The sequence below is a fragment of the Myzus persicae genome, unplaced genomic scaffold, assembly GCF_001856785.1.
Source record: "Myzus persicae strain clone G006 unplaced genomic scaffold, MPER_G0061.0, whole genome shotgun sequence".
NCBI lineage: Eukaryota > Metazoa > Arthropoda > Insecta > Hemiptera > Aphididae > Myzus > Myzus persicae.
The window spans coordinates 1044339-1057507 of NW_019101886.1; the positions used below are offsets into that span (position 1 = coordinate 1044339).

Genomic DNA, 13169 nt, shown 5'->3' on the forward strand with positions numbered 1-13169 from the left:
AAATTACCTGTACAATATACAACATAATATATTTAGAATTCTTATCTAAGCCCTTTTCCTACTTATATATTAATTTCACTACTATGATTCAACTGCAAAATACAAATGCCTAACACACTTATAATTATTAGGTAGTAGGTAATAATAAAATTAAAAAATTACAAACACTTAAAAAAAATTGATATATTATTTGCTTATAGTTGTAATTTATGATCATTTTTTACAAATTCTTTTGATGCTGAACTTATTTGGTATTGTGAGCGCTAATTGTACAAGTTTAAATAAATTTGGATAAACAACACAATTTACGACTTGTTTAAGACCATCAATATTGATTTCATTTTCCTCATTTAATCTTAATAGACTTTTTTTTGCTACCATCCTTCACATTTTATAGTATCAACATCAATGTTCAATAACTCCTAGAAATTATATAATAGTTTTAAAATATTTAATTTAATATAATATGAAAATACATTTTATTTTTTATAGTTTTTTTTATTTAAATGTTCAATAAAGCATGTATATCATTAAAATTAAGTTTAAGGAAATTGTCTACTCCAATTGCTATATTAAGGCTTTCTGATGAAAATATTTTTTCTAAGTTGGTAACTAGAGTGTCAATTATTTGAAAGTAAATTGTTCACCAAGGATCTTCCATGCCATTTACTGTTTGTTCAGTTTGCACATTTTCAGCGCTAGTGCATGGTAGTTAATAGATAAAAATCATTAAAATAACTGGATTCTTTTCTTTTTCTTTTACATCCTTAAAATTAATAAAAAAAATTATTATTATTAGTAAATAAAATTTTGCTATATAGTAAAAAAATCTTTTTGAAATCAAGTAGCATTCGACTATAACTACCTATTGAGTATAGTTGTATGTCATACAATTCGGCAAACAATTTTACACTAGACCACACATTAGAAAAATCAATGTTTATCTCTTAATATTTTTATGACACCGATAATAACAGAAACAGCTTTTCCTAGTGTAGAAGACTTTTGCTATAACTGAGTACTTATTTGTAATGTCTTCCAACACAAAAGTATGAAATATAAATGACCCTTGTACCCTAATAGTAATAAAAATAATAACAATTAAATTAACACAATGAATATTAAAAACTACTTTGGCATACACCATTTTACACATGTCTAGTACAACCAATTTTACTCTGTGTGTCATGCAATGGGTATAGATTGCAAACGGATGATTTAGTTTCACTTTTTGTAGCACCCCACTAAACTGTCCAGACGTGACATTGGCACCATCATACAGCTGTGCTACAATAGGTATATCTAACAATGAAATTGTGTCCAAATAGTTGAATATAAATGAGCATGAAGAACTTGCATCTTGCTTTTGTAATACATCAATAAAAGTTAAAAACCGTTCCACTACTTCAAAATTATTTGTATATCTTATACATAATGATAATTGTTGAGCTTTAAAAGACCTGTAAAACATGTTTTTGAAATATTTGATTTGTATTTATATTTTTCATATTACCTTGCTTCATCAACCATAATACTATGAAAGCCACACTCTTTGATTTCATCACAGACAAGTTTATTAATATGCTTAGCACAAAAGTTTATAATAGTATTCTGTACAGACCAACTAGTATAATTTGTCTTTGAATTAAAATGGCAAGCAAAATTGTCATTGAATTTGTTCATCAATACACAAGCTTCTTTGAAATTTTCTTAATGTAAAATAAATAAATAAGAAAGTATTTTGTATAAATGTAAGGTCTTAGGACTTACCTCTGTTTAAACTTAGTTCATCTTTTCTATGCCCCCTAAAAGATAAACTTTGTTTACCTAAATAAAATGCAATTTTAATTAATTGTTTGATATAAATTTTACAATCCAAAACTTTTGGTTTGTGTGCAGAATTAAGATGATTTTGAATCGAGCCAGTTTCTAGAGTCATTTTGAATGATGACCATTTTGACATAGCACTCAAGTGGTGTTCACTTATATTATGTAATTCAAGCTTAGAATGTCTGGAATTTGAATCTTTACTGCCACTCAACTAGTAACAAAGTCAATATTCTGATTAGATATATCAAATTCAGTAGACAAAAAACGTTTTAACAATTCATTCTATATATTGGTAAAAACAAATAAGACTTGCTTTTTTTCAGTATGTTTTTAGACCCAATAGTTGTAAATGTTTCTTTATAATGCCCAGATAAATTTGAGAATAGAGGACAAGCATAGCAGAATACAGCATCTTTCTCCAAACTATATTCAAGTCAATCATGATTTTAGTAATAAGCACTTGAAAAGGCACGTTTTTGCAATCCAAATTAAGTTTTTAGATAAGTCTAAGGTGCATGCAATAATCCATAGTAATATATATTTGGCATTATATTATATTTAAATACAAAATCAAACTAAGCTAAGCTAATAAACACTTGTCTGTGTAAATTTTGTTCACTTATATTAATTTGAACTGAATTACATGTATACTAAATAATTAAAACCATAATTTCTGCTCATAACTAATTATAATTTTAAATTATTATAAAAAAATGTTATAGGCATTAATTAAAAATTACATACCTTAATTATTGGTCTCATCAGTCCAGAATTTAAATCCCCAAGACATAAAGTAATTTTATTAAGATGGTTACGGTCAGGTAATTTAGCAAAAAGAGATTGTGATAAATTTATTTTGATTGTATTAACATCAGTAACCTTGTACTACTGACATCAGAAAAATCGTTGTTGACATTATTTGTATTATTTTCACTCTTATTCTTTCTGAAGTTAAAGATATTGAATACTTTTTTTCCCATCTAAAATCAATAAGAAGCTAAGTAGTAGTTAAATACCACGTATGATCTAGTAGACTATTAAATACTTCCTTAATTTAAAATCCAAACAAAAGCTTTGCACATTGAATCACGCCGACGCCAGAACAAAAGAAAATTACTGCAATGAGAAATCAGAAATGACAAGATAGAATAAATCAAATTTTTTTCAACTAATACCTCACATAAAACAAATTAAAAGAAAAACAAAACACCAGATAACTTGCATTTTGAACTTTGAAGCAAAAACACAAGATGAAATGAGACTTGTGAATTGTGATACGGTTAATATTAATAATATTAATAATATTGTAAATTGTTTCAATTTCAACGTTTACCCGCCGAATACCCGCGTGTCATAGAGTAATACTCTATGCCGCGTGTACGGTCATTTCAACATAATGAACATAGGAACAAGGAACGTGCTCAAGTGTTGCCGTGTTGGCAACTTCAATCACGATTCATGACCACAACCACGTTTATCCATACAGACTCTTAACACCTAAAAGAAAATAATACCTATAATATAGGTGTATAATATAGGCCTATGTAAATATATAATATAAATTAATCACGTTAAAGATATTGTATAATCCATAATCCTTGCATTAATGATTAGATGATTGTGAAAATTCTGATTTAAATTTTTAAGTTATGTTCAAAATTTTACAGAAAAAAAAACAAATTTTGTACTTGAAAATCACTTTTTGATTTTTTTATACGTTTTGTCTGAAATTTTTTTTTTGGGGTGGAGAGGCTAAGCCTCCCCCCCCCTATTTGCGCCTATACAGTAGTGCCAAATGAAATTATAACCGAGAGTTCAAATAGCTTGATTGATCCACCCACCAGTTCACACAACTGAGAAATGAGTTTAACTAATTATGTATAAATAATTTAATGGCATTCCTGTGTTAAATACAATTATAGGGGAAAGACTAGAAAATATAATCTATCATTTTACCAACCACCCTATTTTGATTTTTGAAGGTAGTTCAATTGAACTATCTGAAGTATATGTGTTCAGTGTCACTGATTGAATCCCTGATCAATTGGTTAGGTAATACTATAAGTCTATCACTCATTTTGATCATGCTAAAATTACTTAAATAGTTAAATCAATAATTAGGCACCAAAATATTAAATACAATTTAAAACAATCATACATCTTGTTATAATAATATATAGTTTGTTTATTGCTATATTTTCTGTTTAGTTCCTTTACACAATGTGATAATCTTAAACATATTTTTTACTAGTATAATGATACAAAATATGTCAGACTGTTTAACATAAATACATATTTAAATATTAAATATAACTCATTTAAGTCACTCTTAAGTTATAATTAAATTGATTATTTCCATTTTATAAGTACTTTAACACAATCAAATCAGCTCATTTTTTAAGACGAAAATTGAAAAATCTACAACTTAATGATACAAAATACTAAATTGTACAATGAATTATTGAACAAGTAAATAAAAATTTTTATCACACAGTTATTTTGTACGAAATTCTTAATCAAATATAATTTAATAATTATTACACTTTTTTGAATCATAGTAAAAAGTAAAATATTGATATTATTACGGCCAATACATTTAAAATATTATTTTTTGTCTGAAAATTTATCCATGCTAAATGTAAAATATAATAAATTAACAAATAACAAAATTGACACAACAAACGTAGAATATTAAATCATTTTCAACAAATTAAAAATGGAACTACTACATGAAAAAAAAATTATAATACTATTAATATTACTAGTCAATATTGTACTATAAATTGACTTATTTTACATGAATTATATTTGTTTTGTTTTTATACAAGATGTAACTTGCAGTTTATTAAATATTGTAGGTAATTACAATTAAAAAAATAACTATTATGGATGCAACATTTTATAAAAAAAATAATGGATACCTAAAAATACAAAAAATAGTTCTTGCCACTTGCACTTGTTTGCAGAAGAAGTTATTTGTACAATTTATCTGTAGTACAACCATAAATCTGATCATTGGTCAAATGTCGAGTTTTTGTAATAAACTCATCAACTTCTTGGTTGTATACCTCTTGAAATGTTTGTCCATCAAGTACAGTGAATAATGATATGCATTTATGTAATACCTTTTGAGCTTTACATCGAATTTGGCTTGCTTTATTAACATGTTCAACAGCTTCCTCATTGCTTAAGGACCAGTTATTCACATCCCCTACATACTTTGTTACTTTTGTAATTTTATCAACGACACATCTATGTTTTAATAACATAAGAGCATTAAATTGTAATTCACTTATCTGTTCTAATGACTTCAATGCCATTTCATAACTTAATTTGCTATAGTTAATTGATAATGCAGAGCATAATTTATTAACATAATCAAGTAAATTTACTTCTGTTAGTAGCAAATTAACTTGATCTGCTTTGTTTGATTCCATTTTTTTCCACTCAACATCTTCATTTGATAAAGAACCCATGACATTTTTAATTAAATTATTTGGTGGATTTCTCTCATGGCGGCTTTTTTTCACTGGACATACTTTTTTTGATACACTGTCAAGCGTACATGGTATTGACACGGGTATTGATACTACATTATTTTTCAAATTCTTCATTCCTTTTGTGCTTGAATCTGAAATCATATAAATAAGAAACATATCAGTTGTTTATAGTGAAAAAGTGCATAAAACATTTAAATGACATTAAAACGCAGTTGTCAGTCGGTGCATTCTTAATTGTACTGTTTTTTTTTACTGTTTATCAGTATGAAATAATGTTGTAATGCTGTCATAAATAGTAAATCAATATTACAGGATGCAGCAAAAGAAACAGAGTAGTTTTGAAAGGTTATTCCTTTGATAAGCCTATAGGGATTAAACTCTTTCAGTATTAAAGAGACCCACTTTAATTTCAGTAAAATGGTCAGTAAACAAAATGTTTGGTACTGAGCTAAAAATAATCCAAAACTACTTCACGAGAGACCTCTCACTCCCCAAAAGTAAGAGTGAAGAGTGTGATTTCCAAATCTGGAGTGATTTTGGGCCTAATTTTTTGGAGGAAAATGGACAAACCAACTTTCAACACTCAGTTATGCTTCCATTTTGAAATTTTTTTTTTCTTAAATATAATTGGCTCATACTTAGAAGAACTCTAAGATAGAATTCAGGAGGAAATAGCCACTATACTTGCTGATATGTGGCCATCTGTGGTCTAAAACTTCAGAAATTGCTTCATTAATTTTCTGATGTCATAAAGCATAAAACACCATGATGTACCGAGTAAAATATAATAGCCTCATTTCTGTAACCTGCACAGTTTTTTTAATAGCCTTTCAAAACTGCACTGTCTATTTCCTGCAAACTATAAATACAAATATTTAATAATAATTAATAGATTTATATGTTAACATGGTTTTTCAAATAATTATGAGACATTTTTTCTCTAACATTCAGCATAATATAGAATAGATATATAATAGAGCAATACATTCCCCTTGCATTAAAATGTAATTTTTAACTCTTAAAATCATAGATTGTTTTTGCATAAATATTATCAAACTGTTTTGCACTTAATAAAAAAAACCTTTAGAAGTTATGATGTATGATTTATAATTCTAATAATAACAGAAACTTTTGAGAAGAAGAAAATCCATTTTTTTCACACAGGAAAATTAATTTCTGTAAAGGTACCTAGATATTATATTTCATCTTACATGTGAGTTAACATAAACAAAAAAAAAAAACCAATATCTTACCTCTAGCTTTGACATTTTGTTTTAAAGAATCATCAGTATCATTATTGTCAAAATTATGAGTTTTTATAATTTTTGAATCTGCTTTCTTTAACTTGTTATTTTTTGGAAATTTGGTGACAAATTCATGGTCAGACATTCTGTTTGGCTTGATTTTACGACCAAAGCGTGATGTACGACCTAAATCTGATTGAACACTATCATTCATTTTTTTTGGTTCCGCAGTTTCACAGCAATTTAATGAAATGTCATTGGATTCAATTACAGATTTAGTAGTATTAAGGGGTTCAGAAATGTGTTCATTGACAGCAACATTTTTATCAGCAGTCTCAAAATTCTGTAAATTATAATATTATTAACATTTATTATTAACTATTAAGTTACTAATTCGACATTAAAACAACTTAAACATACGTATACTACAATAATACAATATTCTATAATATAAAACAAATAATAATTAAGTGTAATATGAGTTATAATATATTAGTGTTATGACTTATGACCTATAGTTTTTCAATACAAATTATAATGATATAATAATTCATAGTCAAGTTTTAAATTCAGAAAATTACATAGGTAACCCCAAACCAATGACTTTAAGAATAACTTAAATAGTTTTAATATGGTAAGATTAGTATTCTAGTTTAAAAAAATGGTATTTGAAGTAGATAAATCAATAAATCAATTATGTATAAACAATACGTTTCATTAACAAAAGTTACTTTGTTGTTAATTGAGATAGTATGATGGATAAATATGTTATGTTGTTAAATAACCAAATTGCTATAGAAAGGTAAATAATATAAAACAAATGAGAAATTTGGATTTTAAGTCAATACTACACGAATATCAGAACCTGTATAAATACTTTTTTCATTTATTTTTTATGATAAAATTGTATATTATTAATTTAATGCCAGGCACCTATTCTGGCACCTACATTCATGAATAATCAAAAACAGTTTTTATATTTGACTATTTTAGTATTTTATTTTCAATATTTATTTTATTATTTGTAGGTATAATATTAACAGTTTATATTTATGAACAATGAAAAAAAGTTGAGTGTAATATATTAAAATTATATTTGTTGAAAAAGTGAAAACTGTGGGTATCTGAGTTACATAAATGTTTTAAAACTATGTAGGTATGAAAAAAACAATTGCTTTTAAGCAAATAAAGTTATAATATGTATTACTTATAGAATATCTATGTTACCCCAGTTAAGACGTAAATTAAGTACTTAATGTTAATGATTAGGTAAAAACAATATTTTCTATTAAATTAGACAGTATACGTCAATATCAACTAGGAAATAACGATAATGTGCATTATTTTCAGTCAATGATGCATTTAGAAACTTTTGTTAGGTAATGGGGATAATCCATGGCTTATTTATACACAATTGATACAAATATTAATTCAATTATACTTTGTTTGTTAAATTAGAAACAGTCTTCTCGTAAAAAATCAATTTATCTATAATTGGTACTAACAATAACACACTTTCTGACTCAAATATTTCGATGGCCGTACGTTAAGTATCTATTAAGTAAAATATAGCTATCGACTACACTTGCCATCTATTAGTAGGTACCTAGGTATACAATTTAAATCACAATAATTTATTTGTTACATATAATAATTATTCATAATTATTTTATTAATAATATTAATTAAATTATAATGTTTGTAAATGCGCACACCTACTAGCACATTGCACAACATGAATCTAGTATCTACCCAATTTATGTATGTATATTATGTGATTTATCTCATATTATTAAAATTTTTATCCAATTTAAATATTTTGTTAAACAAATTTATCAACTTAGTGACTAGGCATTGATAATATCGAATACAAACGATATGAATTTATGAACCTATCCTAAACTATTAGGATAATTTACATTATTGGGGAGATTGTAAACTCCGCCATTTTTATTTTATTATTATTATTCTTTATTATTGATGTATTACCTAATCAATTATTAAGTACCTACCTAAAGTATTAACTTTAATCCTTCTAGGCCCTAGGGGCAGACATGTAATGACTCTTGATCAAACCCCCCAACCAGTGTCCATCTGCAAATATACATCATAAGATACAAATAACATGTAGAAATCTAAGGTTTTATTAAATATTCTATTTTTTTTTGAAAAATTCTTTTCAAATGATCACCGAAATTGTAGTTGTCTTAAGAAATGAGTTGTACTAAATATTTTGTTCCCACCAATTTCTAAATTTTTTATGTATCAGCGGTACAATTAGATAACTAGTTATTAAAATTTTTTTAATTTTTTTAAAAGTACTTATTCATTACAACTTTTGTGTCAAAATGTACACAAAAAATCATCATTTAAATGGTTTTCATGATTAGGGGTATCTATTACCTAATATCAAAAAGTCAATTCTATAATCAATGCTTATATCTATTTTGTTTTATTAAAAATATATTAATGCTTGAGATCGTACCTAAAACTAAATGGTTTTATATTTTTGTTACCTATGTACAAAAATAACCGAGTTGAATCAAATGAGTTTTGTAGTCCCTAGTTGCCTGATTATTTTAAGGAATCTGTTAAGGAATTTTAATATGAATAAATTAGTAGATAATGATTTTTTTGATAATTTAATGATCAATATGATTAGGGCTCGGGACTTCTAGGAATTTGCATGTTTTTAAATAATCATTAAAAACATAGCTAAGTAAAATAGAAATTTGTTTCATAGCATTACAAGTTTATATATAAAATTTATAGTTGCATATTTTGCATATTTGACCATTTTTCATTTTATTAGTGCATATTTGATAATATTATTTATACGAGGAGTAAGTTTTTAGTTTTATAAGAAAAATTGTATTTTAAATAGATAAATAGATTTCCTGGACCGGATATAAATATTTCAAATTAATGTTTGTGTTTTTCTTGCCTATCATTATAACTGTATTATTATTTATCGGTATACCACACTCGTGATTCCTGATAGGAAATAAGCTGATAATGATACCAAAAAAACATTTTATAGACTGGTTATGACTAGTTGTAGATAGAGGCCAGATGGTCCCTTGAATAGTAATAGTTGACAGTTGGTGTTGTGCGTTCTTCGTATTTTGGTTTCGTGAAGTGTTTATTCTTTTGAGTGAGCCCATGATAAAATAATTAAAAAATGCCTAGCTTAACAATTTTGTAAAAGAATATAATTTTTTTTAAATGCATATTTATTGATTCTTTAGGGCATAAATCCATGGATATTTTAAGGTTTTTAATGGCATGAAGTCCCTAGCCCTAATTATGATCAACAAAGGTATCATTAATAAGAATGGTACCTAGTACCAATGTTATCAGAATGTCAGCTGAAGCACCCTCAGTTCCGTAAATTGAACTTTTTTAATTCTAAATTACTTAAATATCATTTATCAGACATAACTAAACATAATAATTGTAAACTGTACTACTACAGAATAGGTTAAAATTATTTTTACCCTGAAGTTGTTCAAAATTACTACCTAAAGAGCATTATCAAAGTAGAATCCACTGTAAAAATCCTAGATCCCCACTGTAGATTATACTTAACAAAATTAAATTAAATTTTTTTTGAAAAATTGTATAGAAGAACCGATAAAAAAACAGAGTTTCTAAACACGGATACTTTTAATAAATAATTAACACTAGATAGGTATAACAGAAGAATAACAAGCATAAAGTAGTGAAGTACCTGTCATGTTTAATAAGATGAGGTCCAGAGTTAGAAGTCTAAAAGTATTTCTAAAAAGTTTTTAAGTAAATATTCAATGGAATACGATGGGATATTATAGGTGGACAAAATCTAAATGTTTAAGTAGGTATATTATTAATGCCTAAATTGTGATTGACATAGGGTCTATAATCGGAAGCACAAATAAAGATTTCTGGCCCACACAGACTGTAGTTTATGCACATTTTTGTAACCATTGGTTTTCAACATTTTACTTAAGAGCTGCCATTATGTTAAATTATATCACCATTTATTACAGAAATAAAGGTAGCCTTACAATATAAACAAATTAAAATTAAATAACACCTATAAGTATTATAAATAATTTAACATTCCAAAAATGTGTACACTTATGATTTAGATACCATCACCAAAAAAATGTTGCTTGGTTTATGACGGGCATATTTTGTGCCCCCAACTATAAACCTTATGTCTAATGGAAGTACCTACAATTATTCATGCAACAATAATATACCTACCCCTTTACCTACCTACATTAACATTTATATACCATGCATAATATGCCATTGAATATTTACTAAAATACTTTTTAAAAGTTAACTCTACAATTCTGCAATTTTTTTAGTATATCAATGAATGTAAGGTCACTAACCTGCTTTCTATTCAATCTTCTTTCTAAATCAGCAACTTTCAACGGTTCCAACAATACTATAGGTTGAACATTTATAAGGTTGAAACTTTTTGATTTTTTTAGCTTCTTCGGGACTTCTATAAGTGTGTTATCAGATTGTTTTCTTTTTGAAAATGCAGAATTAGATATCTTTTTTTTTGATAGAACTACTTTTAAACCTTTGGATAAACTTGACTCATTAATCAACTTTTTTTTTTCGTTTTCTTCACTTTGATTTTCAGTTTCACCCAAATTATTGGATTCATCATCTAAGGATAATTCTTCATTTATGTTTGTTGTAGAAATTGGTGGCATATATACTTCAACATTGTTGTCAGGGAAAAAATCATTTTTGACATCATTTTCTATTTGAACGAGAGCTTCAACTAGTTGTTTAAATTTCTTTTGTTTTCTTCGGGGCTTACCTAGTTTATACTTGTTTTCTTCATACAGACAGAGTACTTCTGGTTTACATTCTCCATACTTACCAGTTCCATAAAAATATACAGTATAAATTGGTTCCGATTCAGTGTTAGTTTTAATACCAATTATTAAAGCAGGCCAAGCAGGATATCCTCGTCGTTTTACAAAGACCTTGTCTTTGACAGAAAATAACTTTCTCGAAGCCATTGGATAAACCTAGGCAAAAGGTATAAAAATAAATTAATTGGTTGATTTAGTTCTATTTAAGTTATTGATTAAGCTTTAACAATATTCCTAGGTAGATATTCAACATTTAGATTGGACAACTTTGAATGTCAACTTAATTGAAAAAAATTAGTTAGCATACCTAAATGGCTATATAGATACTAGGTACTTAATATATTATAGAGGTACTCTGTTAAATAAAATAAGTATTATCATGGGCAAAATTGTTCATAAATATGTATATATAATATACAATAAAACACTCTCCGACGCTGAAATTGTATCAGTCATTCAGAAGTGTTTGTTATTCAAACGGTTCAGCTTGTAGAAAATGTGTAATTGGTCCCCAAGAAAATTTAAACTATTTGTAGGTGACTATTAGGGGAGGTTCACTGTATATTATATTAAAATTTCATTATATCCTCCCATAAACCGCGTTACACCTATAATTATATTGATTCGTACCATGTATCTGTCCATTGTAATATTGTACTGATAGGTAAGAACCAACTTACTTAGTGCTTTGGGCGCATGTGATCGGTTGCGAACAAATTCAGAATCAACGTTTTAAATAATTGAAGGGCGACGGACGGATAAAAAAAAATTATCGGTAAGAGCTTACTCGGCCAACAAATTCTTGCACACGAGTCACGACAACGATTTACGAGTATCTACTATCTATATAGCTCCTCGGGAAAAACGAATATTGGCGGATGTGAAAAATCGATCGATTACGAAATACGAAAACCGGTTGACGAGAATACATTAAACAAGATCGAAAGCAAAAACAAATTGTAAAAAATTAGTACAATTACTAAGTTAAGAATAACAGGTAAATGAAGAAAAACGACGTCAAACAGATGATAATAATAATAACAACAACAATGTTGACAGGACACAATGAGACGTCGCGACGCGTCGGGTGGACTTTGACCAACGCGTCCCCGAACGGTCTCCACCGAACGGTCTAATTTTATCCGTAAACCTAAAATAGTAATTCATAATTTCATAATGTATTATCACTCAAAACAGTACAACCACCGTGGGCTGCGGTGATACCCCAGTGTTGCCAAGTCATAAATAACCATTGGGAAAAGGAAGTGGAAGGATCATCAGCAACAAAGGGGATATCACCATTACCACAAGTGATTAGTACGAATACGATAATACACGATACACGTCCGCGTATGTCTTAGAATATTCTTAGATCATAATATACAATCATTACAATCTAATGTATATGATCTAAGGCGTATGTTAACTGTTAACACGAATATCATTAGCTTCGATTACGATTGCATCGATTACGACTACCACGAAATCCAAATAATATATTTTTCGATAGTCAGTAACTACGAAGTAGATACTATTATATTTAAACATTATTGCTTCAAAGTTCAAACGATATGGCGTAAATTATTGGAGGGGTCGGCTTGGACGTTAATAGGGGAGGAGGCTTAGGAGGGTTTACCCCACTTTTTATTAAAATCAATCATTTAATTTATGAGATAAAAAATGCACTATTATCATATTTACTCCAAGGGCTC

General features: G+C 27.5%; 2 protein-coding genes across 6 annotated transcripts; both read right to left on the reverse strand.

Moving 5' to 3' along the window:
- Nucleotides 1-243: 243 nt before the first annotated feature.
- Nucleotides 244-3198, reverse strand: LOC111030682 (zinc finger MYM-type protein 1-like). Of its 5 annotated transcripts, none has more exons than XM_022310315.1 (7): nt 3006-3197; nt 2575-2946; nt 2144-2253; nt 1771-2041; nt 1514-1709; nt 866-1460; nt 244-766 (listed from the first exon to the last, which is right to left on the reverse strand). In XM_022310315.1, exons 4-6 carry the CDS (start codon nt 1961-1963, stop codon nt 941-943), a joined length of 909 nt encoding a protein of 302 aa, XP_022166007.1. In that variant the 5' UTR covers nt 1964-2041; nt 2144-2253; nt 2575-2946; nt 3006-3197; the 3' UTR covers nt 244-766; nt 866-940. The 5 variants fall into 5 exon arrangements, with proteins under 5 accessions (XP_022166007.1, XP_022166009.1, XP_022166008.1 ...); XM_022310317.1 differs by having other exon boundaries at nt 866-1076; nt 1143-1460; nt 2575-3197; XM_022310316.1 differs by having other exon boundaries at nt 244-422; nt 648-766; nt 2575-3197.
- A 1485-nt stretch (nt 3199-4683) lies between these two features.
- LOC111030676 (hepatoma-derived growth factor-related protein 2-like) lies at nt 4684-12549 on the reverse strand. The gene is made up of 4 exons (XM_022310308.1): nt 12138-12549; nt 10957-11613; nt 6584-6917; nt 4684-5461 (listed from the first exon to the last, which is right to left on the reverse strand). Exons 2-4 carry the CDS (start codon nt 11602-11604, stop codon nt 4803-4805), a joined length of 1641 nt encoding a protein of 546 aa, XP_022166000.1. The 5' UTR covers nt 11605-11613; nt 12138-12549; the 3' UTR covers nt 4684-4802.
- Between the last annotated feature and the right edge of the window lie 620 nt (nt 12550-13169).